The 25,924-nt window shown below is 39.2% G+C and overlaps 1 protein-coding gene across 1 annotated transcript in view; it reads right to left on the reverse strand.

Annotated features, from left to right (window-relative positions):
• Positions 1-2,863: 2,863 nt before the first annotated feature.
• Positions 2,864-25,924, reverse strand: part of LOC127649113 (sodium/potassium/calcium exchanger 2-like) — a 70,202-nt gene continuing 47,141 nt past the window's right edge. Inside the window, exons 7-12 of the mRNA XM_052134066.1 lie at positions 23,656-23,736; positions 20,384-20,458; positions 6,432-6,559; positions 6,248-6,337; positions 5,430-5,596; positions 2,864-3,119 (exon numbers count right to left, since the gene is read on the reverse strand). Coding sequence (XP_051990026.1) covers positions 2,870-3,119; positions 5,430-5,596; positions 6,248-6,337; positions 6,432-6,559; positions 20,384-20,458; positions 23,656-23,736 — 791 coding nt within the window. The 3' untranslated portion in view covers positions 2,864-2,869. The remainder of the gene's footprint in view (positions 3,120-5,429; positions 5,597-6,247; positions 6,338-6,431; positions 6,560-20,383; positions 20,459-23,655; positions 23,737-25,924) is intronic.

Consider the following 25,924-nt stretch of genomic DNA (forward strand, 5'->3'; position numbering starts at 1 on the left):
ATTGTCTTTGTTGCTCGTAATTTTGAAGCTAGGAATGTAACGGTTCACAAAACTCAAAAATACAGTTCATAGGGTACTTTAAATTTCTTTCAAAAGCCGACCCGAAAAGCTTGAGGTCTTGGTACGTCAATGGGTGTATAAACTCGAGTGAATAAAACTACAAAAGTTGACAAGTGCTTTGGTCTGACATGCTACACTCCATCTAAAACTATTTTAAACGGTATTCTACAAATTATTTTATAATTTGTATGCACTGTGTCTTATCCCATTTTCGTGAGAGCGCAAATTCTGAGCACCAACGCAAGTGATTGAACAATATGTGGGGGTAAGTGTGCAAACTGTGGCTGTATTGGGTGTTAATTAAGTGGTGCAAAGCGCAATTCGCTATTGTCTCAATTGCTCTAAAACATCTGAGAACCGTGTCTATTCTCCGTGCAAAGTCTAAACTGGAGTCTAGATTCCAGCAGCAGGTGCTAACAAAGTCCATGTCCAAAATCAAATGATGTCCCTGACAATCACTGTTAATGCAAGCCAAGATTTGTGTCAGTAGATCAATATGATTAAATATATTACATTCGATATAATTTAACGCAGCCTACATTCAATTAGTCTTGACGAGCACCACGTTTTCTATACATATACAAGGAGTGCATCACTGTCATAGAAATATCCCTGACATTCAACAAGGATGTGGTTTATGCGCAAAAGGACGTAAAACACAAATGGTCCATATTTCTATTCTTCTAATGCCTTGCATATAGCCCACTTACCCTGCCAAATTCCAATGAATGGGCCATCTTCATTTCTATCGACATTGCTTGACAAGGATTTCAACATATAGGATGCAGACAGCGCATTAACCGGAGAAGAATTTTAATATTAAACTGGACTTGACCAAACACATTCACGCTTTGCGTGCGTTATTTCACCAACCCAATAAAGACTTTGCATGCTTGCACGAAAATCCCAAAACTTTACGGCCACGCCCACTCGCTATGATATAGAAGAAGTAGCGCTCTTAAAATAGGCCCCCTCATATTAATTGAGATACTACATGGAATATTTGTACTTTTAAACAATAATTTGTCTGCAGAATCATTTAAGATGAACTTGTGAAGAGAAACAAATCGTTGTTGATTAAAGTCATTTACAAATCTATTATAAATCATTAATATGCGGTTATAACAACATGCATAAAGAAAAAGCAACTGTAATGCAATACTTGCCACATACTGAGCTATTTTACCTCACATGTTATAAATGCTTAATAACATTTATTCAACACTCTTAAACTTAAAGTTAAGTCATGTAAAGTGGGCACATACATTATAAAGTATGTAATAAGGAGTTGCCAACGTTAGAAACCTATGCACAAAATTCTGTATGGTTTAATGGTAATCAAGCTTTATTATACGATACATGCTGAGAATGAAGAACTGAAAAGTGTTTTTGCCGAGGACTAGTTAAGTTAGGACAGCGCTTGGAGTGTCACCACTCTTTTGACATCAACATAAGAAGGAAAGTGACAACACAAGTGAGTCAAGACATTACACTAATGAATATAAACACGAAGCTGACAGCAAAAAAAATGACATAATCCTTCCTTTTAATCTCACTATAATAATCTGTGTTAGCTGGATTGTAACATATTAATCAAAAACATAAAATGGCCTTATTCATGATTTATAAGTATGAATAAGTGTATTTATTAAGCATTTATAACATGCTAATTAAAATGCTCACTATTTGGCAAGTATTGCAAGAAAGTTGCCCTATTTTTGATGTTATAACAACATATCAATGATTTATAATGCATCTGGAAATGAATTATTCGTCATTTATGAACCTCTTCATAAACCCTAACAAAGGGAACATGAATTAAATTGGTATTTGCTTTGTTTGTCCTATAAATTCACAATACAGCTATACAAAATGAAACATGAAATTCTATATACTTATACATGAAGTGAATCTCTATGACTGTTAAAACAATAATGAGGGACAAGCCAGATAAAGGACATTTGGTATTCAAACCATTGAGCAATACAAAACTTGCATGTTGTTTGATTTGGTTCAAAAAATGTACAAATAAAATCATTTTAAAGGCTTTACTATATATGTTGGTGATTCTCACTCAGTTTATATTCTAATATTTCAATAGGATCAACTATCAAACAGTTTCAGTTTGGTGTACCGTTACAGTCCTAGTTTAAGAACATCTCGCTGCAAAATATCATTTTCTCAATCAGTATTTTCCAGTAAAAATACCTGAACATCCTTCAAATAAGATGAACTTACTTGACAAGCAAAATCATGTAGATATTAAGACTTGTTTTTACACCATTGACATATTTTTAAGGGCCATTATGATATTACCATAAATTGAAGAAAGAATACATAGATTTAAATTGTAAGGTGAAGTATTTTTTACATCACAGTAGTACTCCCTTGACAGGTTTCATGAAAATGACCCATCTATCAAAATGTAGTCAGATTTATTGTTAAAACCTAAAATAAAAAGGAGGTTTCAATATTTTCCTGGAAAACAACACAAAAATGCTAATTAAGAAAACAATTTTTCCAGTATTTTATAGCATGCTAAACCCGATCAACACACACTATGCATGCATTCGAAGAAATGGGTTGCGTTAAAGTGAGAAATGGATCTTTCAGAAGTTCTTGCTGATTTAGAGAAGTGTAGTTCAGATGGGATGGAGTCCAGGAACTCCTTGTCGAGTGCACTTGGAGCGAGGTCATAAGAAACTATGTGTCAGGCAAATTAGATGAACAGAGGTGGGGTAAAGTCAGCAGGTACATACTTGTATGAAGTGGTTTTAGCTTCACGGAGGAGTGCGGGTGAAACAGGACATTAGATAGAGATAGGGCAGACGATGACCTTATCCTCCAAAAGGACGCTGACCACCAGGAAGACGATATAGAGCAGGAACATGATGAAGCCCAGCAGTTTGCTCAATTTCCACTTACAGGCGGCGATTGAGATGATGACGAAGAGAAGCATGAGGAAGAGTAGCACAATGGCACAGAACAGACCATTACTGCTCACCCGTACTGGACTCATACTGTTTACAAAAGAGTACATCAGCCATGGAAATGGTAACCTGAGAAACAAACACATCATAGATGTACAAAGCTCTGTACTAATACTGTCCCAAAACAGTAAGCTGCTCCAGGCTACTGCCTACACAGGAAGCATGCAGAAATGAAAACTCACAAACCTACCAGGAAAAACAGCTTAAACCAATCTGAGGTCTTGGTTAGTTAGCCAGCAGAGTTTTGATGGTTTAAGAGGGGTTTTGGACATCTATCAGCTGGCCAGGCTAAAAAAATCACCAGCTTGGTAATGCTGGGAGACCAGTTAAACCAGCTAAGATCAGGAAAGCCCCTTAGAATGGCTTAAGCTGTATTTTTCAGCACCAAAGTGATTTGAAATGCTCTACATGAGCAGAAACTCGCCTCACATGAATCTCAAGTGAGACTCGACTCAACAATATATTGTGTTGCTAAGCTAGCAATGCAATTCTGTAATATTCATACAAATACATAGTCAAGTTTAGTTATTACGATAACCATTTTATATCTATACTTTTCAGTTTTGAATGAATCAAATGTACACATTCTCTGCACGCCATCTTGAGCTAGTAACAACAAACAGTATCCAACTTTATCCCAGCTTGTTTACATTGTCTGAAACAACCAAAGTTATAAACAGACTATATGTCCATTAATATCTCACCAAGACAGTAGAGGACAAAGGAAGCAGCGCTTGAGATATAGATTTCCAAATTGGATTCAATCCTGATTCACGAGCTCTTGATTAGTTTTGATTCCGATTTTGGAACAAAATAAACAAATCCATGTATTTCATCAATAAATATTATATTGTATAGCATATGTTATATTTAGTTATGCGTTTACTGTTTACATGCACAATTTGTATTATTTACAAGTATTTACATTGATTTGTTGAAAACGTGCTAGAAATTGCTACTGTCTCTTTAAGAAAACCAGCATTTCTGCAATGATCGACAGATGACTTGATGGCTTTACTTTATCTGTGCTATGTGTGATTATATTTATATGTTTCTTTTTTGTCGTTTTTTATCAACGACTGACTGTAAAGAACAGAAATTATATTAAAAGAGATTTTTCAATGACAAATGGATTGTGTGGATCTTGTCTTTGGACACAAGTTTGGAGTCCAAACTTTTACTCTCAAAATGCAGTGAAAGGATCTTGATGCTAAATACTTCACCACTATACTATACAATCATTGGTGAGTGAAATCAGCCGGTGGCTAATCAAAGACATTTTAAATAACATAGCACGGAATTTGGTTGCAAATGCAAACAATTTTCTGTCATAGTAGTAGAGGGTTGTGCGTAGAGCAAAAGATTGATTTGGAGACTTAAGGTTCAATATCGTGATGACCTGAAAAATCTACAGTACACGAGCACAGAACTGAGTCGGTACTCTGTATTACTGGCACAGCAAAAAAAACTGCTAGAATTAAATCTTTTACATTTTTGTTCGACTTGGTAATGAAATGTCAAAACTTTTTTTGACATCCCTATTTTAGGGCTCTTGTTCTAATTACGAAAACTAAGGAAAAACATTGAAAAAATATTCCAAAGTCCATATCGTTGGCAATATCTTTATCGTTCTGTACAAGCTTTACAGACTCTGTATAATTAAGACAATTTAACACTTAAAACAGAGAATAAAAAAATACATTTAGTCTACTTTTCTGTCCATTCTTCTTTTAATGTTTGGTTTCCGCCACCTTGTTATTACCAATAAGCTATTTTAACATTGTGTCAATGATCAGGCATCCCGCTTTATCAAAGCTGTTATTTGCAAAATTATATTTAATTTAGATAAAGCGCAATAGGATATGCGCCTAAATGGCACTAGTTTAAGTTTGGTTGGCGCATGTGCCCTACGACTGCTACAACATTTCCACTGGGGGTCATTCCTATGTTCCCAGGGTTCTTTGTTCCCCAGATTTATAGTGTCCTATGTTCCCCAGATTTATAGGGCACATAATGAACACATGACAAAGGGTCCTATGTTCCCAAGGTCCTATATTTATTCATTAGTTTATTTAACAGGGACAATGCAGAAACATTGCTACAATTTCATGCAACCAATGCTCCACATACAGGCTTCTAGACAAAGGCTAATTTGCAGCCCCAGTCCCTGGTTAGGCATTTTTATTCCCCAGATATAGAGTTAGGGGTTAGGGTTAATATTTATGAAATATAAGGGGGTATATGTAGCTCAAAACACTTCAAACAACCTGACCAGATTGAACAGTTCAGCTAAATCCCAAAATATGCTTGGGTTAGATACGATCGCTAGGCTTATTGATGATGATAATGATGATGACTAAGGTGGTGAAGTATTCTTACCCCACAGTAATGTCAAATATGTTGGAGCCCACTGAGCTAGACACCGCCATGTCCCCCAGACCCTTACGAGCCACAATGACACTGGTGATGAGGTCAGGGATGGAGGTTCCAGCCGCAAGAATCGTCAGCCCCATGATCTCCTCTGTGATGCCGATAGTCTCTCCAACCTGCGGAAAAATGAGCACAAAACATTTGGATTAATGAAAAATGCAACTTGGCACAAAAAGATTTGGCCTCAGGTGCCCATTCGGCCCAATGTCAATGACTACTGCCAGTTCACTAGTGTAATGTTTGGTGGCTTGAAGAGGAAGAGAGGAGAAGCAGGAGTAGGAACTTTCAAACTTTTAATAACAAACGCTGGAGTGGAACAAATGCTGGAGGGGAACAAACTATAAAGCTAAACGTCATAACACAACGTAACACTTCAAATATTACACTTCAAGGACTGACAAATCAGGAACAAAACTAGAGGGTTTATATACTCATGGAAACTAATGAGGGAATGTCATACAGTTGGGGATAACAATGAGTAGATGAAGTGATAAGAGCAGTGGATTCTGGGAAACGTAGTGCAGGAGAAAACATAAAAATAAGAGTCCTTGGACACGGTGGAGACAAATTGTGACAACGAGACAGATTTTCTCTTCCAGGAAAATGGACCAAAATATGAATGACTAATCTTTAGGGTCAAGCGCTTTGATAATTCCTGTCCCATGGCTAAGCAAGTCCAGATGGTCAAGAATCACATTTCCAGACTTCCCTGATGTTTATTAGTTTTAACTGGTTTCCTGTGCTATGCATTTTAGATATGGCAGTACCTGGTGAGCCCACCAAACCATCAGGTAGGAGAAACCAGCAATCCAGCAAATCGCCCCCAGGAACGTAATAGGAAAGAACTTCTTGGCACTCTAAAGGGGAAGGAACAGGAAGTGTCTCAAAGTTATGTCAATTTCCCAGAACAATAGCTAGGAATTCTTAAAACAGTACTCTACATGTACTCACAGCCTTCCTGACATCAGGCAGAGTTATCCACAGAGGGAGGATTATGGGCAGGATCAAGAGATACGTGCAACGTTTACGGCCGGTCTCTGGCCATGAGAGGCTAAGAGGCTGATCGTCCTCATCATCTTCTTCACCCTGCTCAGAGAGAAAGTCATTATCAAGCTTCTCAATGCATTAGTATCTCAACTGTTTCTCCTAGGCAACAATGCAATGGATTTTTAATGGACATGTTTGTAAAAGTGGTGGTGGTGTAGTGGGCTAAAGCACTAAACTGTTAAGCAGAAGGTTGTTGTTCGATCCCCATAGCCACCACCATTGTGTCCTTGAGCAAGGCACTTAACTCCAGGTTGCTCCAGGGGGATTGTCCCTGTAATAAGTGCACTGTAAGTCACTTTGGATAAAAGCGTCTGCCAAATGCATAAATGTAAATGTAAATGTAAAAGTCTCCTGCTTCTCATTGATTTCCTCTCTCTTAAGAAAAAGACCCTGGTAATCTCACAAGAATCTTCTCCAGATGTTTAGAAGATACCTCAACAATGTCTCAATCTGAGCTGAGATTTGTGAAAATACAGAAGTCTGCAAATCAAAAGTCAAAGATTTCATTATGAATTCAAAAATGATTTCAAATTATTCCAAGAAAGAAGCAGGGAGAGAATCATGAGGAATTTAATGATCCCGGATCTGATTCCGGATCTGATTCCGATTACTCGTAATGGTAAATGGTCTGCACTTATATTGCTCTTTTTTTAACCTTTAAAGAGCCAGGTTACCAAAGCGCTTTACACTGTGTCCCGATCACCCATTCACACTCATACACCAATGGCGGCAGAGCTGCCATGCAAGGCACTAGCCTGCCATTGGGAGCAACTTGGGGTTCAATGTCTTGCCCAAGGTCACTTCGGCATGTGGAGTCATGTGGGCTGGCAATCAAACCGCCAAACCTGCGATTGGCAGCCGACCCGCTCTACCACCTGAGCCACAGCCACCCCTCAACCTGGCAACCCACGTGAGCTTCGAGTCTGGGTAGGAGGGGGGCGAGGGAGACAACTCTCTCCAATATTTTGAATTTGGACTGCAGTACCCATTTAAATGCTTGATGTCAAAGTTACATATTGCTCTTTTAGCTACACAATAATAATAATAATAATAATAGAAGTCATTAACTGATTTAAGTGATTTTGTAAAAAAAAAAGTTTGGGATGTTGGACACTTCATGCACTTGTAGCTTGCTGTAGATAGCAGAAGGGGCAGAGTTACCAGGCTGTGTTGCTGGCCTGGCAAAACAGTTGTTAATAATGAAGAATGTAGTAGATTGTGAAACTTCTGTGAGGACAGCACCGTGCATATGTATGTTGAATTACCATCACATCACACAGTATGAATATGTAAATTGTTTGCGATACAAGTATTGAACTGAGGTCCGCTAATGCGCTAAAGCTAACGGCAACACATCGCGTGTGCTTAAAACGTCACTTCTGTCAGCTGTTACATGGCGAATGCTTCCATGTAGTGTTTAAGTGTTCCATTTGGGATGATACGATACTACACGGTTAAGTGCATAGTATATTTTGTAAGTGCATAGTGTGTCATTTGGGACACAGTGTATGTTTTGCACTGTTTATTAAAAAGAACCAGCTCATAAGAGTAATTTCTTCTGAAATTGAACTACACTGGTTGTGAACTATGTTTTGGACCAGCACATAAGATTAATTAGTATGGGAATTAGACTACACTGGCAGCACTGTGCGTTTCGTGCTGTATATTCAAAGAAATCAGCTGGCAGAGGCAGAGCCACTGCTGCATAGTGCGGCAGAAAAATGAATGTTTAAGAACTGTTAACAGTCCAAAAGCCATGAAAATCGTATGGTTTTGGAATAAAAAAAATATATGCCACATTTAATGGCAGCTATAATGTCAACTACCCTCTGAACACCCTTCGATAACAACAAATTATTACCTGGTTCTTTGGGTGTGTTTGCACGAATGGTATTCTGCATCTGCCGCATTACAGTGAGCACAGTGGAGCTCCTCTGAGACATGCTGTCAGCTGCTTCACCGTAACCACTGTGATGGAAGTCACTGAGATGGAGCAAAAGCATATCAGGAAGCTCCTTCAGTCTCCAGTATTCTCTTTCATCCTCTCTTACTTCTCCACAGGCAGAGAGTAAGGCAAGTCTGAAACAATACTGGCCACACTAACTATGTAGTGTAAAAGTGTAGTTCACAATTAGCAAGCCATCAAAATGTGGGTGTTTTCCACTTTAAGGGCTGTGGTGTGGTTACTATGGTGATGGTTTAAGAGGTTCCCACTCGGCTGATTCTTAGAGGAAGATGGTGTTCGCTAAGATTGGTGGATGACACGTGACAAACCAGGAAATGGAAATGGCAACAGCTCTCGTCAACTAACAGAGAACAAAACATTAATAGTGACTGTGGCAGGGCTCTCTTGACGAGCATGTTCTTTACAATGATGCTAGCTGGGGCACACCATGCTGGTGGCAACATAGTCTCACGACAACTTGTGATAATTAGTTCGAAAATTGTGAAATCATAAGATATCATACGACTTAGTTTTTACAAAATTTTTTTTTTTGGCATAATCTGAGGTAAATCGTAATTTATAATACCAGTTTTGTTCCGATTTTTCTGCTGATTTGAAATATGTTCCTTGATCATAATCATTGATCAACCATTTTGGAGACTTCAGTCTTTACCCATTCTTCTGTGCTACACAGAGGCAGGTAGAGTAGCCAAAAACTGTAGTAACTCAAGTAAAAATACAATTTCATAAAAAAAAAATAATCAAGCAGAAGTAAAAGTGCTAACATAAATTATTAATTGAGTAAGAGTAAGAAAGTATCCAACTAAAAGAGGACTTAAGTAGTGAGTAACTCATTACTTTCACAAATTATATAATGGACGTTATCTTCCCAATATTCCATTACATAATACACATTTAACATGTATTACAGAATTAGTATTATTATTAATGGAAATCATGTCATCATTCACCATCATGTTGTTCCGAACCTGTATGAATTTCTTTCTTCATTGCAACACAATAAGGAGATATTAGACAGAATCACTATTTACTTTCAGTTAAGGTGTTTTTTTCTCCATATTTTGAAAATGAATGGTGACTGAGACTGTCAGTCCCTAGCATTCGGTCTAACATCTTTTGGGTTCCAAAGAATACAGAAGGTCACACGGGTTTGGAACAACACAAGGGTAGGGAAATGATGGCAGAATATTAAATTATGGCTGAGCTATACATTTCTCATTCACACCTATCACATCGCTTCTGAAGATACTGATTTAACCACTGGAACATATGGATTACTTTTATGCTGACATACGCAATTTTGTTTTAGCTTTAAAATGTTGGCACTCATTCACTTGCGACTAGTCTTCTATGGACTAAAAGAGCAGAGAAATTCTTCTAAAAATCTTAATTTGTGTTCAGCATATGAAAGAAATTTGTACACATCTGGGGTGGCATGAGGTAATGAGAGTAAATGATGAGAGCATTTAAATTTTTGAGTGAACTATCCCTTTAAGGGCTCTTGTCAGATCTGGATGAATTTGTCAATAAGAAGAGATGTTTGGAAAAATGTCTAGTAATTATTATGGTAAAAATTTTAACAATGTCCCACATGAACATTATATATATAATGCTGAAATATAAACCAAAGCAAGATCATATTTATGAATGCCTAATTTCACTATTTCATGGCTTTTAGTTCTTAGTTCAGTGTAGTTCAGTTTTCTGTGTCGATAGAATTTAGATCATTAGTTCTGTACACAGTACTGCCGCTCCCTAAACGCAGAGTAAGCAGCCTGCATAGGACACTACGTGCAGAAATCCTGTCTGTTAACGCTCCCGTTGTCAATTACATGTTCGGCAGAGCAAAAGGCATTTACACTTAATTTGGATGTTTACATGGATTTATACAGTTAATCAGCCAAAAGTAGCTGCGATAGTTGCAGTACCCCCGCAATTACTTGCAGGACAAAGCGCACTGATATATTGCTGCAGATTTAAAAATGTACACCTAAAAACTGATGTCATAAGAGCCCATTTACAGAATCTCCCTGAAAATGACCATCACCATGTCACAGAAAAGCCCACGTTATAATTAAGAGCTACAACTTACCTTGACGTGCTGCCTTAAGTTGGAGCTTAATTTTTAATCTTGAAATATCCACAAATTAAGGCATTGCATGACAAAACTATTACTTTTTCACTGTGAGGAGCAAAGAAAGTGTTTCACTTTGAAGAGCTCGATGCTGCAGCAGTGATTGAGTGACAGAGCGCGCAGCTGTGAGCTTCCGCTGTCGAAAAAGTCCCATTCAATAATCTCTCAATAAATTACACATTAATTAAAATTAAACCCATGTGGCAGTGCTCGAAGTGCTCAATTCATGTCAGAGCACAGACAGTGATTCTAACCCTTATATGGTGTCCCAAAGGGATATCTTCCCACGTCGAGCACTGCCGTTGTGACCAAACGCACAGCCTGATAGTGGACGATGAGGTACAGATAAAAAAAAAAATTCTCGAGCCAACTCATAAGATTTATAATGGTTTTGCTGATCTCATTATTACTGATTTCATAAAAATGACGTTACCATGACAGCGCTTTTGCAAAACAAAATGACGTCCTTCATCACAAATTTTGCTGCAGTTTCCCAGTGAAATGTCCAGTGGGGGGCGCCAAAAGCGAGTGACATGGTGTCGTATTCAGACACAGTTTTAAAGGTGAATGTTAGATGTGGAGGTGTACTGAGTAAAACGTTCCTCCCTAACCTAATCCTAACCAATTGTGTCCTAAATGCAAATGAGAGGTTAAGTGCGATATGGAAAGCACATTTTCTGAAGCAACCATGGCATTTTGTGTCGCTTCTATGACCCATTTCTCTCACGTTTCATCTTACGTTCATGGCTGGGCTTGAACCGCAGTCTTCCGAGTTCTGCGTTTAGCACTCTATGAGTAAAGCTACTGCGCAAGCTGATCACATTGGAATAAGTGTGTAAATGTAGGTGGATCTGTAAAAATACATAAAAAATATATTGTATGTCAAATGATGCGTTAAAGTGTATCGATGTCATAACAAGCGGTGTGTGAGTATCAGAGGAAAAAATATGTGTTATAAATTCATAATCAGCCATTGTAGTCATGATTTGTGTGAAAGTGAATAAATGCACAGTTGTTGTAGAGCCGCAAGTGTTCATTTCACCAGGAAACGTCTAGGTTACTGTTGTAACCTCCGTTCCCTGATAGAGGGAACGAGACTTTGTGTCGAAGAACCGACACTAGGGGTCCCTTGAGTCTAGTGTCTCTTCTTCGAAACAACGTTGAAGTGAACGACAGACGGGGAATGTCTAGGTTACTGTTGTAACCTCTGATCTCTAATGGAGGGAACGAGATGTTGTGTCGAAGAAGCGACACTAGGGGACACCTAGTGTCGCTTCTTCGACACAACGTCGAAGTGAGTGACAGACGGGGAACTAGCATTAATTCTGTGAGACTAGATTGGTCATCACAAGCTATTATTAAGATTTCTCAGGAGACCAGGTTGGCTGGTGACCAAAATCCAAAACGCAACATATGCTGGTGACCAGCAGTGCTAGGCCAAGTTGCAAGAAACCCCTTAAGTTAAAAACCCTTAGTGACAATACATTTACAATTATAACTACTTGTATCTGGCCCATTCTGCCGGTAAGTAAAACATGTTCCTGGATAAACATCTTTTCCTACAATATAACTCCAAACCTAACTCTAACCATTAAATACCCCTTAACATAAGAGTGGAATGGCCGATTAATGCAAATATTGTTGAAACTCCAACACCAATACAAAGTGATCCATGAAAAAAAGATCTCACAATGCAAGAAAGTCATTTAGGTTTGAGGATGAGTAAACAACAACTAACTCCATTCAATTATATTCCCAAATGTTTCCTATTAAATTGAACTTAACAGTGAACGGCATTCGGCTTTCTTCATTTAAAGTGTAATCTCACAGCACTGTGCTGGCGGAAGAAGGGACAATGAAATATCTGTTAAACAGCCACAGAGCTTTTCTGATGACTGTCTCTGTGATATTTCAACTTTTCCTCCTCCTGCTCCTGCATGGATGTGGCCTTTCTCGGGTAAGAATAGCTTCTTGTTGAGCTCAGATTATTTTGAGATTTTTTAATGTCACCTTCAGGTGGAGTGTGTATGTGTGTGTGTGTGTGTGTGTCAGGGGAAGGCATCCTGCAGGAGTAGAATAATTATAAGGACAGCACACTTGTGCAGGTGTGAACAAAGCGCCTCGGATCCTGACATACTGTGGCAAGATCAAATTGTTGAAAATTGTTTCAAAGAACACAACACTGAAGATGACAGATGACAAATTAAAAACACATATTCAAAAAAGAAAAACGTATGCAAAACATAGGAACATTTGCCATGAGGTCAGTGGATTTCTCACAATGCTGCCATGTTATTTTAAATTAAGATTGTGAATTGATGCCAGAGTTTTAATACAAAGTTCGATCACCACAGCCACCACCATTGTGTCCTTGAGCAAGGCACTTAACTCCAGGTTGCTCCAGGTGGATTGTCCCTGTAATAAGTGCACTGTAAGTCGCTTTGGATAAAAGTGTCTGCCAAATGCATAAATATAAATATATAAGTCACATGGACTCTTGATGATTATCAATCATCTTCACAGAAATTTGTCCAACTTAGGCCTAGTCTACACTAATACATTTTCATTTGAAAACGCATCTTTTTCTCTCCGTTTTGGCCTTCCGTCCACACTGAGACGGCGTTTTTGTCCGCGAAAACTGAGCTTTTTGAAAATGCACTCCAAAATGGATAAATTTGAAAACGCAGTTTTCGCGTTGTAGTGTGGACTGTGAAAATGGATGCTTTGGAAAACGCTGACGTATTTTTAGTCATGTGATCTATCCAACCAAAACAATCAAGATGGCGGCTGGTGTTATAGCGGCGCTGTTGTGCCTGATACTCACTTTCATAGCGTTGTTAAAAAATAAATGTCATTTTGTACAACCTTCACATTGCGTTACTTCAAATACGAAGGGAACTTTACTCGGAATTGGTGTCCGGCAACGGAACACGAGGACAATTGCGTTTCAGACCGTACATGCGGTGGGAATTTTCCGCATGCGCAATGACACGATTTAAGCATTTTCATACGTTTCAGTGTGGACGAGCATCTTTTGGAAAACGCTTGAAAACGTTAGTGTGGTCGGAGATCATTTGGCCTCTCAAATGCTTTATCGCCCAGGATGCAAAAACCTTTGTAGGGTTATAAAGGCATCATAAGAGTTGTTATAGTATTGGGAATACGCCTGTGACCATATAAGATATGATACTGAACTGGGTAATATGGCAATATTTGAATTGCATTGTTTTTATTGCAGGTCTTCTGTGAGCCCCAGTTGAAGACCAAGAACTTAACGATGTTGGCCTTAACCTGTGCCAACCTGGAGAGATGTCTATTCCAGTCCTACCTACACCACACAAGATTTTTTCTGCTTTTATATGGATGGCTGTATACTTGCAAATTCTCTTCAAAATTACATGTATGCAAATATAACTTGAACTGCAAGAGCAAAGAACTTGATCCAGTTGCAGAGAATCCCTTAAGTTAAAGTGATATTTCACCAAAAATGAAAATTCTCACCCTCATTCCATCCTAGATGTGTATGACTTCCTTTCTTTTTACAGAACGCAAACACATTTTTTCAGAAGAATATCTCAGCTCTGTAGGTCCATACAATACAAGTGAATGGTGGCCAGACCTTTGAAGCTCCAAAAAGCAGATAAAGGCAGTACAAAATAATCAATTCGACTCCAGTAATTTAATCAATGTCTTCTGAAGTGATCCAGTCGGTTTTGGGTGAGAATAGGCACCATAATGATTTCTAGCTCGATTACACTTCCTAGTGCTTGACAAGTGCACAGAGCGCTAGATGGAGCTAGGAAGTGTAATTGAACTTGATATCATGATCACCAAGGTGTTATGCTTGTAGGTGAGCAGGAAAGCAGACGAGGGGCGAGGATCTAAATGCAGCGGGACTTTATTGAAATACAAGGGCAATACGGAAAAACACGAACAAATGAAACATCCACAATGGGAAAAAGTAAAACAAAAACACGGAAGGCACACAAGGAGTTAACAGGTGGGGAAAACAACGACGGAAAACACGGGAACCAAGGACCTACATACATCAAAGACCGACAGGGGAATGGAGAAACAAACAGGGTTAAATACACAGACACAATGAAGACTAAACGAGACACAGGTGAGAACAATGATGAGTGCAGACAGAGAGGGAGGTCGGGAATTGTGGGAAATGTAGTTTATACAAGGACAGTGAAACACAGGGCGGACAACAAGGAAAACGTGACATGGAACGTTATCAGTGGAGAGTGAAACAGAAAACAGGGGCAGACAACATGGGATCGTAACACAAGGAGGCTGCTAATGTGATGATTTATAATGAAAAAAGAGTTATATTTTGGTCTGTTCTCACCCAAAACTGATTGGATTGTTTTCTGAAGCTTCAAAGTTTTGGTCACCATTCACTTGCATTGTATGGACCTACAGAGCTGAGATATTCTTCTAAAATTCTTCTTTTGTGTTCTGCAGATAAAGGAAAATCATATATATCAGGGATGACATGAGGGTGAGTAAATGATGAGAGAATCACATTTTTTTGGGTGAACTAAGCCTTCAAGAAAACCTTTAGATATAACTGTAAGCATATTGACGCTAAGGGTTTGCTTAAATAAAAGGAAAGTTCTCCTAAAAATGAAAATTCTCTCATTATTTATTCACCCTCATGATATCTTAGGTGTGCATGACTTTCTTTCTTCACCAGAACACATTTGAAGAAAAATAGAAAAATATCTCAGCTCAGTAGGTCCTTAAAATGCAAGTGGATGGTGATCAGAATTTTGAAGCTCAAAATATCACAGACAGTCAGCTTAAATATCATACATACGACTCCAGTGATTAATTTAATGTCTTCTAAAGTGACACAATCACGTTTGTTGTGAAAAAGATCAATATGTAAGTAATTTTTATCTATAAACCATCACTTTCGTTCAGCAGCCGTTGCATGAAAATTTTATATTTCACACAAAAGACAATGATTTCTGAGGCCCCAATCAACCGACCAACCTGGGGCCCCATTTTGAATATTTGTGCTTAACAAATTTAGCAATTGGTCCTATAAGCCGAACATACATTCAATATGTTTAATGAAATAAAAATTTAGTTAAATATAATTAATGCATGTTTTCCCATTTTTCCACAGATAAAAAAAGCAATTTTTACATTTTTTTTGTGTGAACAGCGTGTGCAAAATCTACGGCTTTAGTCACTAACATTTTGGATTTCAGTTGTTATTTATTATTATTATAACCCATCAATTAATCATTGTTGTCCAGTTTCTCATTATAATGCAGTATGATACAGTATTATTATTAATACTTGGAGGATTGGTTGTAAACAACAGTAATATATTTCTCTCTTTACTTTTACTTTCACCAGGAGCTTATATTCTGATGCTGCAGTGTATTGTTCATCACATGTTGCAAAATGCTGTATTTTATGTAAGCATCATATGCAACATTCATAAAAGTAACAGTAAACACACAAGGCATGGCGCCCTCAGCACACTAGAGCAGAAGGGGAAAAAACATTAGCGTTTATCAAGTGCTGAAACTTCACTTGGTGCAGAACAATCAGTCACCTCTTTGCAACCTGAACTGGTTCAGATGGTTAAATCTTTGTGACTCCTGTGCTAAAAACAGTCTAGATGCAGCGCAGCGAATGAAACGACATGCGTTTTCGAGACCTGAAAGCCTCTCTGGCCTCTTAAAGGGGCTCTGTATGTTTCAAACCGCCATTTCAGTGGTGTGAATTACGTAGATTCAACGTGACTTCGATGAGCAAAAAGATGCGGAATCTACGTCAGAGGTCACTGTTTTAGAGACATCGATTCTACGTTGATTCTATGTCAGTTTGCTATCTGGGATGTTATGTATCTTATCTTATGTGTTGTATTGTGTTTAGCTTTTTGTTTTGTCCACTGAAAATTTTGTGGAAAAGAATACTTTCAATGTTTCATCAGCTGACTACACTTCCCATGATCCTGAAGAGAGAGATCCACCTATCAGAGAATCTCGGTGAACAAAGCGCGCCAAAAGAGCTCTGCAGAGACCGCCAACTCACATGAAGTACTGTCAATGACGCAATCGAGACGTTTTCACTACACCACATTGTCTGAGTTTCTATTTTTGGTTTGGAACTCTTTAATGAAGGGTTTTATGAAATTCCAATGAAATAAAGAAACTACATCCAGAACCAAGATGGCCGAAAAGTGGGCGGATAATGTTGCGCTCTATTTATACTGAGGCAGAGAACAGTACGGAATATTGATTGGACTGTACTTATACCCCTCACAACCTTGTTTTCAATCACGGCAAATTAAATACGCTGTCTTCTCAGACTAAACTGCCCTATAATTGCAAAACGCATTTGTGACAGGGCGGAGGGCGGGACCGGGTCGTGATTTTACACACCCGGTCCCTTATCAGGCTAATTAAGCCTCCGAGAGGGATAAAGTCAGACTGCAGACGGTGGTGTGACAGAGAGAGAACGTTTACGGGCAGCTGTCCGTCCTATGTGTGTGTTTGTGTCTTTTGGATTTAGTTCTTATTAAAAATATTATTTATATTGTCAAGCCGGTTCTCGCTTCCCCCTTTCCCTTAACCTGCTTTACAATGGTGCCGAAACCCAGGAAGGAGGAGGGATATGCCGTAGTAGAGTTCTCGCCGCTACCATCCACCCCAACGGAGCAGCCGAGGCCATCTTCTGGGGGAGGGAGGATATCAGCCACCTGGAAGCAGAGGAATGGCCACTGACCGCGAGGGGAGTAGGGGCTCCTAGCCTACCGCCTGAAGCAGTCAGGGCCACTGCCAGGAGCGGGGGGAGACCTCTACCAGCCGCTGAAATGCGGCGGGTCTGAGACCGGCGACCGCGAGTGGGGAGGGGCTCACTGCCATCTGCCTGGAGCGGGAGAACCCCTGCCAGGGACGGGGGACACCCCTTCTGTTCCCCGAGAACGCAGTGGGGCGTTGGGAGAACCGATGCCAGGGAAGGGGAACACCCCTTCTGTTCCCCGAGAACGCGGTGGGGCTTTCTGTCCGCCAGGTGTGGATGACTGCCTCCGATTCACCCGGGGAGGCGCGGCTGTCATCCATTAGAGGGTGGAGGAGTGGCCGAGGACCAGGGAAAGGGGGGGGTCCGGGCCTGGGGGGGGTCATGCCGGGCCTGAGAGAACAAGGGAGGAATGTGATTTTACACACCCGGTCCCTTATCAGGATAATCAAGCCACCGAGAGGGATAAAGGCTGACTGTGGACGGTGGTGCGAGAGATAGAAAACATTTACGGGCAGCTGTCCATCCTATGTGTGTGATTGTGTCTTTTGGTTTTAGTTCTTTATTAAAAATATTATTTATATTGTCAAGCCGGTTCTCGCCTCCTCCTTTCCCTTAACCTGCTTTACAGAATTAACTACAGAATTAGTTAGGTTTAGGGGTAAGGGTTGGTGTAGGATGTTTGTGGGACTCTCAGCAATGCCCCTGGATAGTAGTATTTAATTAGGGGATTAAAGTGCAATGAGGATGCTTTTTGTTGCTTTTTCACTAAGCATTATAAGTCTCTGCCTATTACATTTATTTACACTTACAAGTCACACATTCACATAGTGTAATAAGAACCTATAAAGGATGTATTTTGCACCTTACTAGCTATTGGTGTCTTTTGTTTTTACAAAGTAAGTTAATTGTTAGGAAAAAACAAATGTATAGAGGCTATTAGGCAAGGGTAAGCAATCTTATTTCTGATCCCTAATATAAAGTTTTACCGCTATTTCATTTTCAGTGTTGCCATAGTTACTGTGTTGTAGCCTTTTATTGTAGTAAAGTCTTAAAGTCTGCAAACAAGTATAAGGATCTGTTTTCACAGTGGTTAAAACTACTCCCATTTTCTGAGTGGCCCTTAACCCCCGACCCCGATAGTGGTATAGGATAAGTGGTATTAACTAAAGCCAATATTATGTTTGTGTCCTTAAACTAGTCTATCGTGTGTCTGTGTGTGTGCGTGTCCACATCGTTTTTGAGTGATGGCCCTCTTGTGATCTGGTTGTCACGGTGACATTGAGAGGGCACTCTCTCAGTCTGCATGCACGCTGTGCCGTCTGTTCCTCTGGCACGTTGCCATGCCAACAGGGGGCAGAGGATGAGAACGCTACATTTTCTGAACTGGGAAAAATTAGTGCTGACTGTGTGTGTGTAAGACAGGCAGAAACAGTACAGCAGGGAGGGAGATGGTGAAATGTTTTTCACAGGGGTGAGGTTATGCCTGCCGTGACTTGGCCTTCATTTTCCAAAGTCAGCATTCTCTTCTGTTTTAGAGTGCTGAATATCACAGTGTGAGGAGTTTTGATTGTACTGTGGTGTGTGTGTGTGTGAGTGAGTGTGTGTTTGTGTGAGTGTGTGTGTGTGTGTGTGTGAGAGTGAGTGCGTGTGTGAGAGTGTGAGTGTGTGAGAGTGTGTGTGTGAGTGTGTGTGAGCGTGTATTTATCACTTTGTGGGGACCAAATGTCCCCATAAAGATAGTAAAACCCAAAATTTTTGACCTTGTGGGGACATTTTGTCGGTCCCCATGAGGAAAACAGCTTATAAATCATACTAAATTATGTTTTTTGAAAATGTAAAAATGCAGAAAGTTTTCTGTGAGGGTTAGGATTAGGGGTAGGGTTAGGTTTAGGGGATAGAATATAAAGTTTGTACAGTATAAAAACCATTATGTCTATGGAAAGTCCCCATAAAACATGGAAACCAAACGTGTGTGTGTGTGTGTGTGTGTGAGTGTGTGTATGTGAGTGAGTGTGTGTTTGTGTGTATGTGAGTGTGTGTGTGTGTGTGTGTGTGTGTGTGCGCGTGTGTGATTGTGTGTGTGAGTGTGTATTTGAGTGTGTGTATATGTGTGTGAGAGTGACTGTGTGTGTATGTGTGTGTGTATGTGAGGGTGTATGTGAGTGTGTATGTGTGTGTGTGTATGTGAGTGTGTGTGTGCGTGTGTGTGTGTGAGTGTGTGTGAGAGTGAATTTGTGTGTATGTGTGTGTATGTGAGAGTGTATGTGAGTGTGTGTGTATGTGAGTGTGTGTGTGCGCGCGTGTATGTGTGCGTGTGTGTGGCATATCTTTCAGGAGAAAATAATGAATGAATAATGAAATCAATAATAAATAGATACAATTCTTGAAAAAAGAAATGTTGGCATAAGTAGTTCAGAAAATGCATTTAAATAATTATTAAGCACTGAAACTAATTTGTTTTAAAATTTTATTCATTTTTTATCAATCAAAGACACTAAACAACATGCAATACCAACAATTCATACCTTTTACTTAAAGGTCACACCACTCAACATTATATCAATCCTAAAATGATTATTATTTTTCTTTGCAAAACAATTAGATTTGATATAAACAGTACTGTATCACATAGTGCTGTGAATCGATTAAAACATTTAACTAATTAATTGCACAGTTTTCTGTGATTAATCACAGTTAATCAGGATTCAATTATGGAACAACATTAAAAAATCATCATTAATATATATATATTTACTTTATTCTTTGTCTCAAAAAATTGGTTAGTCATAATGTATTTAATTATATAAATATGTACATTAAACTTGTACAAAGGTGCCTGGGTTTGATCCTAGCAAGCAGCAAATGCCCTAACCCCAGCCCTAATATATAATATCATATATATTCCAAATATAGACATAAGAATTCCTTCTATGTCCAAACAGTTTTTGTGTGTGTATTTTTGGTATCAATGACTCACTGTATCACCATCTTGTCCAGCGGTGCCGTTCATGGGTGGGGTCATGTCCACATCCACACATGAGCTGTTCGGCAGATTTTTATCTACACCAACACAAAAAGAAGTACAAAGTGTTTTCAATGATTTAATTTTTCCCTTTTCTCCCCAATTTGGAATGCCCAATTCCGAAAGCGCTCTAAGTTCTCATGGTGCCGTAGTGGTTCACCTCAATCCGGGTGGTGGAGGACGAATCTCAGTTGGCTCCACGTCTGAGACCGTTAATCTACGCATCTTATCACGTGGCTTGTTGAGCGCATTACTGCGGAGACCTAGCGCGTGTGGAGGCTCACGCTATTCTCAGCGGCATCCACAGACAACTCACCACGTGCCCCACCGAGAGCAAGAACCACATAATAGCGACCGCGAGGAGGTTACCCCATGTGACTCTACCCACCCTAGCAACTGGTCCAATTGGTTGCTAAGGAAGCCTGGCTGGAGTCACTCATCATGCCCTGGATTCAAACCATGTGGTAGTCAGCGTCTTTACTTGCTGAGCTACCCAGGCCCCCAAGTGTTTTTAATTCTTTATTTTTTTCTCCACCAAGGGCCAATAATATCCTTAAAGTTCACCCAAAAATACAAATTCTGTGAAAGTTTAATTCAGATCAATACAATGAGTGTTTGTAGTCACCACGTCTGTCAATAGGTGCCACATTTTATTTGAGAGCTTCTCTCAAGCTGCAGCTGAGGGCCAGATTTTGACAGTTGTGGTCACTATAATCTGTTTTTGGATGGAAAGAGGAGAACATTCTTCAAAATTGTTCCACAGCAAAAAAAAATAATGACTTAATCTCGTAATATGATTTCCGTCTCTTTTTCTTAGTGTGTTAAAGACTGTGGGAAATTATGCTAACCGTTCAATATTAGCGTATTAGCATCAAAAGCAGGGCTGTTCAGAGCAGTTTTCTTTGATGTAATCTCTGTCCACACAATCACAATCTATTTTCAAAGCATCTTTAACCCTTTGAATGCTTACATCTCTCCATCTTTCTCCTTTTATCATTAAGTCAATTCAAGACTTATTTCATAAGATTTATTTGCTTAGCGCTTTCCACAACACATTATGCCCAATACTACTCCACTAGCCCATAGAGTACCATGGTAGTGTTTTTTGTTTTGTTCCAGTGCCCTTACAAAAAATCGAAACATGCCGCAAATTTGCCGCTTGTTATTTTCACATGCAAATGTTTGACAGAAGTTTGCAGCTGTTCACCGGAAGTGATGAACCTCCGGCAAACCAAGTTTGCAGCAAAGCTCATTTACATGTGAAAATTATCAGTGGCGAATTTGAAGTGAACTCTCAAGTTTTTGTAAGGGTGGTTATACTATTGTATTCTCTGAAGTACCTTAGGGTACCATGCCAATATCATGCTGTATGACAGGGAGCTCTAATAAACCTGGAGGTAGCTATTGGTTATTATATCAATGGCAGTTTCTTGCCTAGCGCTTTCAGCCCTGGAAGTACTTGACCTGCACACTGCGATCTTTGCTCATGGGCACTCAGTTCCGAACACAATTTTTGACCCAATCACTTGAGCTGTAAATGTAATTTGATTAATGACTCCAAAGGTGCAGGAAAATTGCATCCTGACTGGCTGATCACAGCACAACAATTTGCAGGAAACACAACAGCATGAAGTAAGTAGTAAGTAAAGTTTATTTATAAAGCGCTTTTCACAGATAAAATCACAAAGTGCTGTACAGGAGGATAAGTAAAAACAAACAGTATAAAATGTATATACATATGTAAGATTAAAGTGACACTGGTAAAAACCCATCAACCAAAAGCCTTATTAAATAAACATGTTTTCAGCGCCTTTTTAAAAGAGGCAACAGTGTCTGCCAGAGGCATGGACAGGGGCAGGGCGTTCCACACTCTGGGAGCTACAGACTGAAATGACATGTCCCCTCGGGTCTTATAACGAGTCTTAGGGACTGCAAGCAAGTTCTGGCCAGAGGACCGGAGAGTACGGTCAGAGGAATACAACTTCAAAAGGTCCAGGATGTAATGTGGGGCCTGACCATTTAAGGCTCTGAAAGTCAGCACTAAAATCTTAAAATCAATCCTGAATTTTACAGGGAGCCAATGGAGATCCATTAAGACTGGTGTTATGTGAGACCTTCAAGGGGCAGCTGTTAAAAGTCTAGCAGCAGAATTTTGAACAATTTGCAATTTGTTCAAAGCAGAATTATTCAGACAGATAAAAACAGAGTTGCAGTAGTCAAGTCTTGTTGATACGAAAGCATGAATTATTATTTCCAGATCTTTCTTTGATAACATTTTGCAAATTTTAGAGATGTTCCTAAGATGATAAAAACAATTTCGGAGGAGCTGTTTAGAGTGTGTCTCCAAAGACATGGCCTGGTCAAACACAACCCCCAGGTTTTTGAGGCTGGATTTGACAGAGCGGCCCAGAGAGCCAAGGTGCTGTTTGATCAGCGGGATCTTATGGTCTGGGGCAAAAATCAGAGTTTCAGTCTTGTTTGGGTTTATCTGTAAATAGTTTGTGGCTAGCCAGTCTTTGATGGAGGACACACACTCTAAAAACAGAGACAAATGATGAAACTCAGACTCGTTAAAAGAACAATACAACTGGACATCATCAGCATAGAAATGGTATGATACATCCTTGAAACAACCAATAATTTGACCAAGTGGCAAAATGTACATTAAAAACAAAATAGGACCCAAAACTGAACCTTGTGCCACTCCACAGGACAAATTGGTCACATCAGACTGTACATTGTTCACAGCAACATTAAAGGTTCTGTCATGAATATAGGAAGAGAACCACTGAAGGACAGATCCTGAAGTCCTTCACTAGCAACTATCCTGAACTGTGACATCAACATTCTGAACTATAATGAAATATATGCCCATTCCGTCAGAATATACAGCTTCTTTTGAATGGCCATCAGTGGAAAAGATGCGTTTGGTGAGCAGAATGGTGCAGTTACGGTCTCTTTCAACTGGGGCTAACTGCTCATGCTAACCAGCCTAACCTTAAACCCTGGTGTAATCAAATGTACTCAAGCCTTTTCAGTCAGTTTAAATAATGTTATTGACTTGAAACCTGTTAACAACCTGTTAAATTCAATGTTATCACATTTTAGGTGTAAACTCATTTTAGTTGACACATTATTTAATCTGACTGAAAGGTTAGGCTGGTTAGCATGAGCAGTTAGCCCCAGTTGAAAGAGACTGTAACTGCATTGGTAAAACAAGTTTTCACACACTTACCAGCAACTCCGTTTGAATCCTCCACTTGGCATTTCTTTTTGGCAATTTTGTGTAGGATTGAGGCCTTCTCACGGAACTTTCCTGGAAAACAAGCCAAAAGGGGTGAGACCTTTGACTGGAAAAAATGTCATACACTCATTGAAAACTGACTGTATATTTCAGCTGTGACTGTCTACAGAATGTTTGTCACGCTCGTCTATATTTTGCCATTTTGTGAGTCTATTACAGTAAAATAAAGTATTTATTTTTTCATTGGTTTCTTGAAAACTTGGTTTCTTGGTTGGAAACATGGTAGTTAGTTTATGTTTGAAAGGACCTACTGGGAGTCAGCACTGTTTTCCATTTAGGGCACTGATTAATGCATGACTAAAAGTTCTATAACCACAATGACACTACTTGAAATTTTTGAGAGTTGAAGTACATTTGCAGTACTCCAAATTCAATAAATATGTTTCATAAACATCTTATACTATTGGTAGTTCCTATTCTGGATGGTATTTGGTCAATAAGTTGCTTAATGTTTTATTTTTAAGTAACTGTAATATAAAATCAATAACGCACCATGCTATATTGTGAATATATTGCATCATGCCTAAACACCATTTAGCCATGACTACATTCACAATATAGAACAGTCTCACATACCTTATTACTTAAAAGTTAAATGTATAATATCTACACCACTACCGGCCAAACAGAATTGCAAAAATGTTTTCTAATAACACATAATAAATATTACTAAAACTGTTTTCTGAACACTCAATACATAAAATACCATGTAACCTTTGATGTGACCTTAAAACTATGTTCACATTAGCGTAGTTGCCTGCAGCTAGTTCATAAGATTAGAGGGTATGTCTATAACTCAGGATGACTAGAACAGTACCAGACCATTGAAGAAATTATCGATACAGTTGCACAACCTTATTGGGATCCATCAATGTCTGAATAAAAACACAGAGAGTAGCAGATAATGACATCTCACTGCATTTCGGTTTTGTATCTGTCTGTTTGTATGGGTGAGAGAGAATGCATGTGCTTGAGCTTGTATTTAAGCTCTAAATGATGAACATAAGCATGGCTGGTTAAATGTACTTTAATGGCAACATCCTAATCAGTAAATATATTTGACTTCCTGTCAAACCCTTCACTCTGATTGGCTAGTAGACAGACAAAATGAGACAGTCTGTCTCAATAGAAGGTGCACATATATTTAACGTGACCTACTCATCATATTCATGCCAGAAAGGGTTTGGGGCATAAAGAAGCTTTGGAGAAGATCAAGGTTGGTTTGATAATGTTGGTTTGTATGTCTTCTGGGTATGTGGTAAAGAAATCCTAGTTTGTAATGTAGGCAGTATCTCTGAGGTCAAGTTATGCTGAAAACTACATAATTGCCAGCAATCTATAAACTTTAGTTTTATACATGGTTTTAATCTGATCTCTTTAATCTGATAATTATAGCCTAGGCATTACCATGTACAAATCCAAACTGTTCCCAAATTGTCGCTTTCAAACGTGATGGTGCAGGTTGTAGTTTGTCTATCTGTGTCCAAACGAAGTGATTTCGATAGTATATCATCTCTAACCATTTGTTTCTAGCATCTCACTCCTTTTCTGGTGTGGCTTATATTGAACTCCAAATCAATTCTGAATTTGAGAATCGATTCAGAATCTTCAGAGAAATAATCTCTATGCATCATTGATGGGTGGCTGTGGCTCAGGTGGTAGAGTGGGTCAGTTGCTAATTGCAGGGTTGGTGGTTCGATTCCCATCCCACACGACTCTACATGCTGAAGTGTCCTTGGGCAAGACACTGAACCCCAAATTTCTCCCAATGGCAGGTTCGCACCTTGCATGGCAGCTCTGCCGCCATTGGTGTGTGTGTGAATGGGTGATTGGGACACAGTGTAAAGCACTTTGGTAACCTCTAATGTTAAAAAGAGTGCTATATAAGTGCAGACCGTTACTGTTGTACTGCTACAATCTATATTGCTGGGTTACTCTAAGGGGCACACTGTTGAGTTACTGAAAAGGCAATTGAGGCAATGTATTGTTGGTTTATCCCGAAAAGAGGCCTGACATTGTTGGGTTACTCAAAATAAAAAATGGTCTGGATTTCTCTAAAAAGAGTATTGCTTGGTTACTCTAAACTAGATATTGTTGAGTTTTTCTATGCAGAGGCATGTCATTGTTGGGTTACTCTTGTCAGGGTTTTGTTGGGTTACCCTGGTCAGGGCATTGTTTGGTTTCTCTAAAGTTGGATTCA

Source organism: Xyrauchen texanus, chromosome 1 (genome assembly GCF_025860055.1).
Source record: "Xyrauchen texanus isolate HMW12.3.18 chromosome 1, RBS_HiC_50CHRs, whole genome shotgun sequence".
Classification (NCBI taxonomy): Eukaryota; Metazoa; Chordata; class Actinopteri; order Cypriniformes; family Catostomidae; genus Xyrauchen; species Xyrauchen texanus.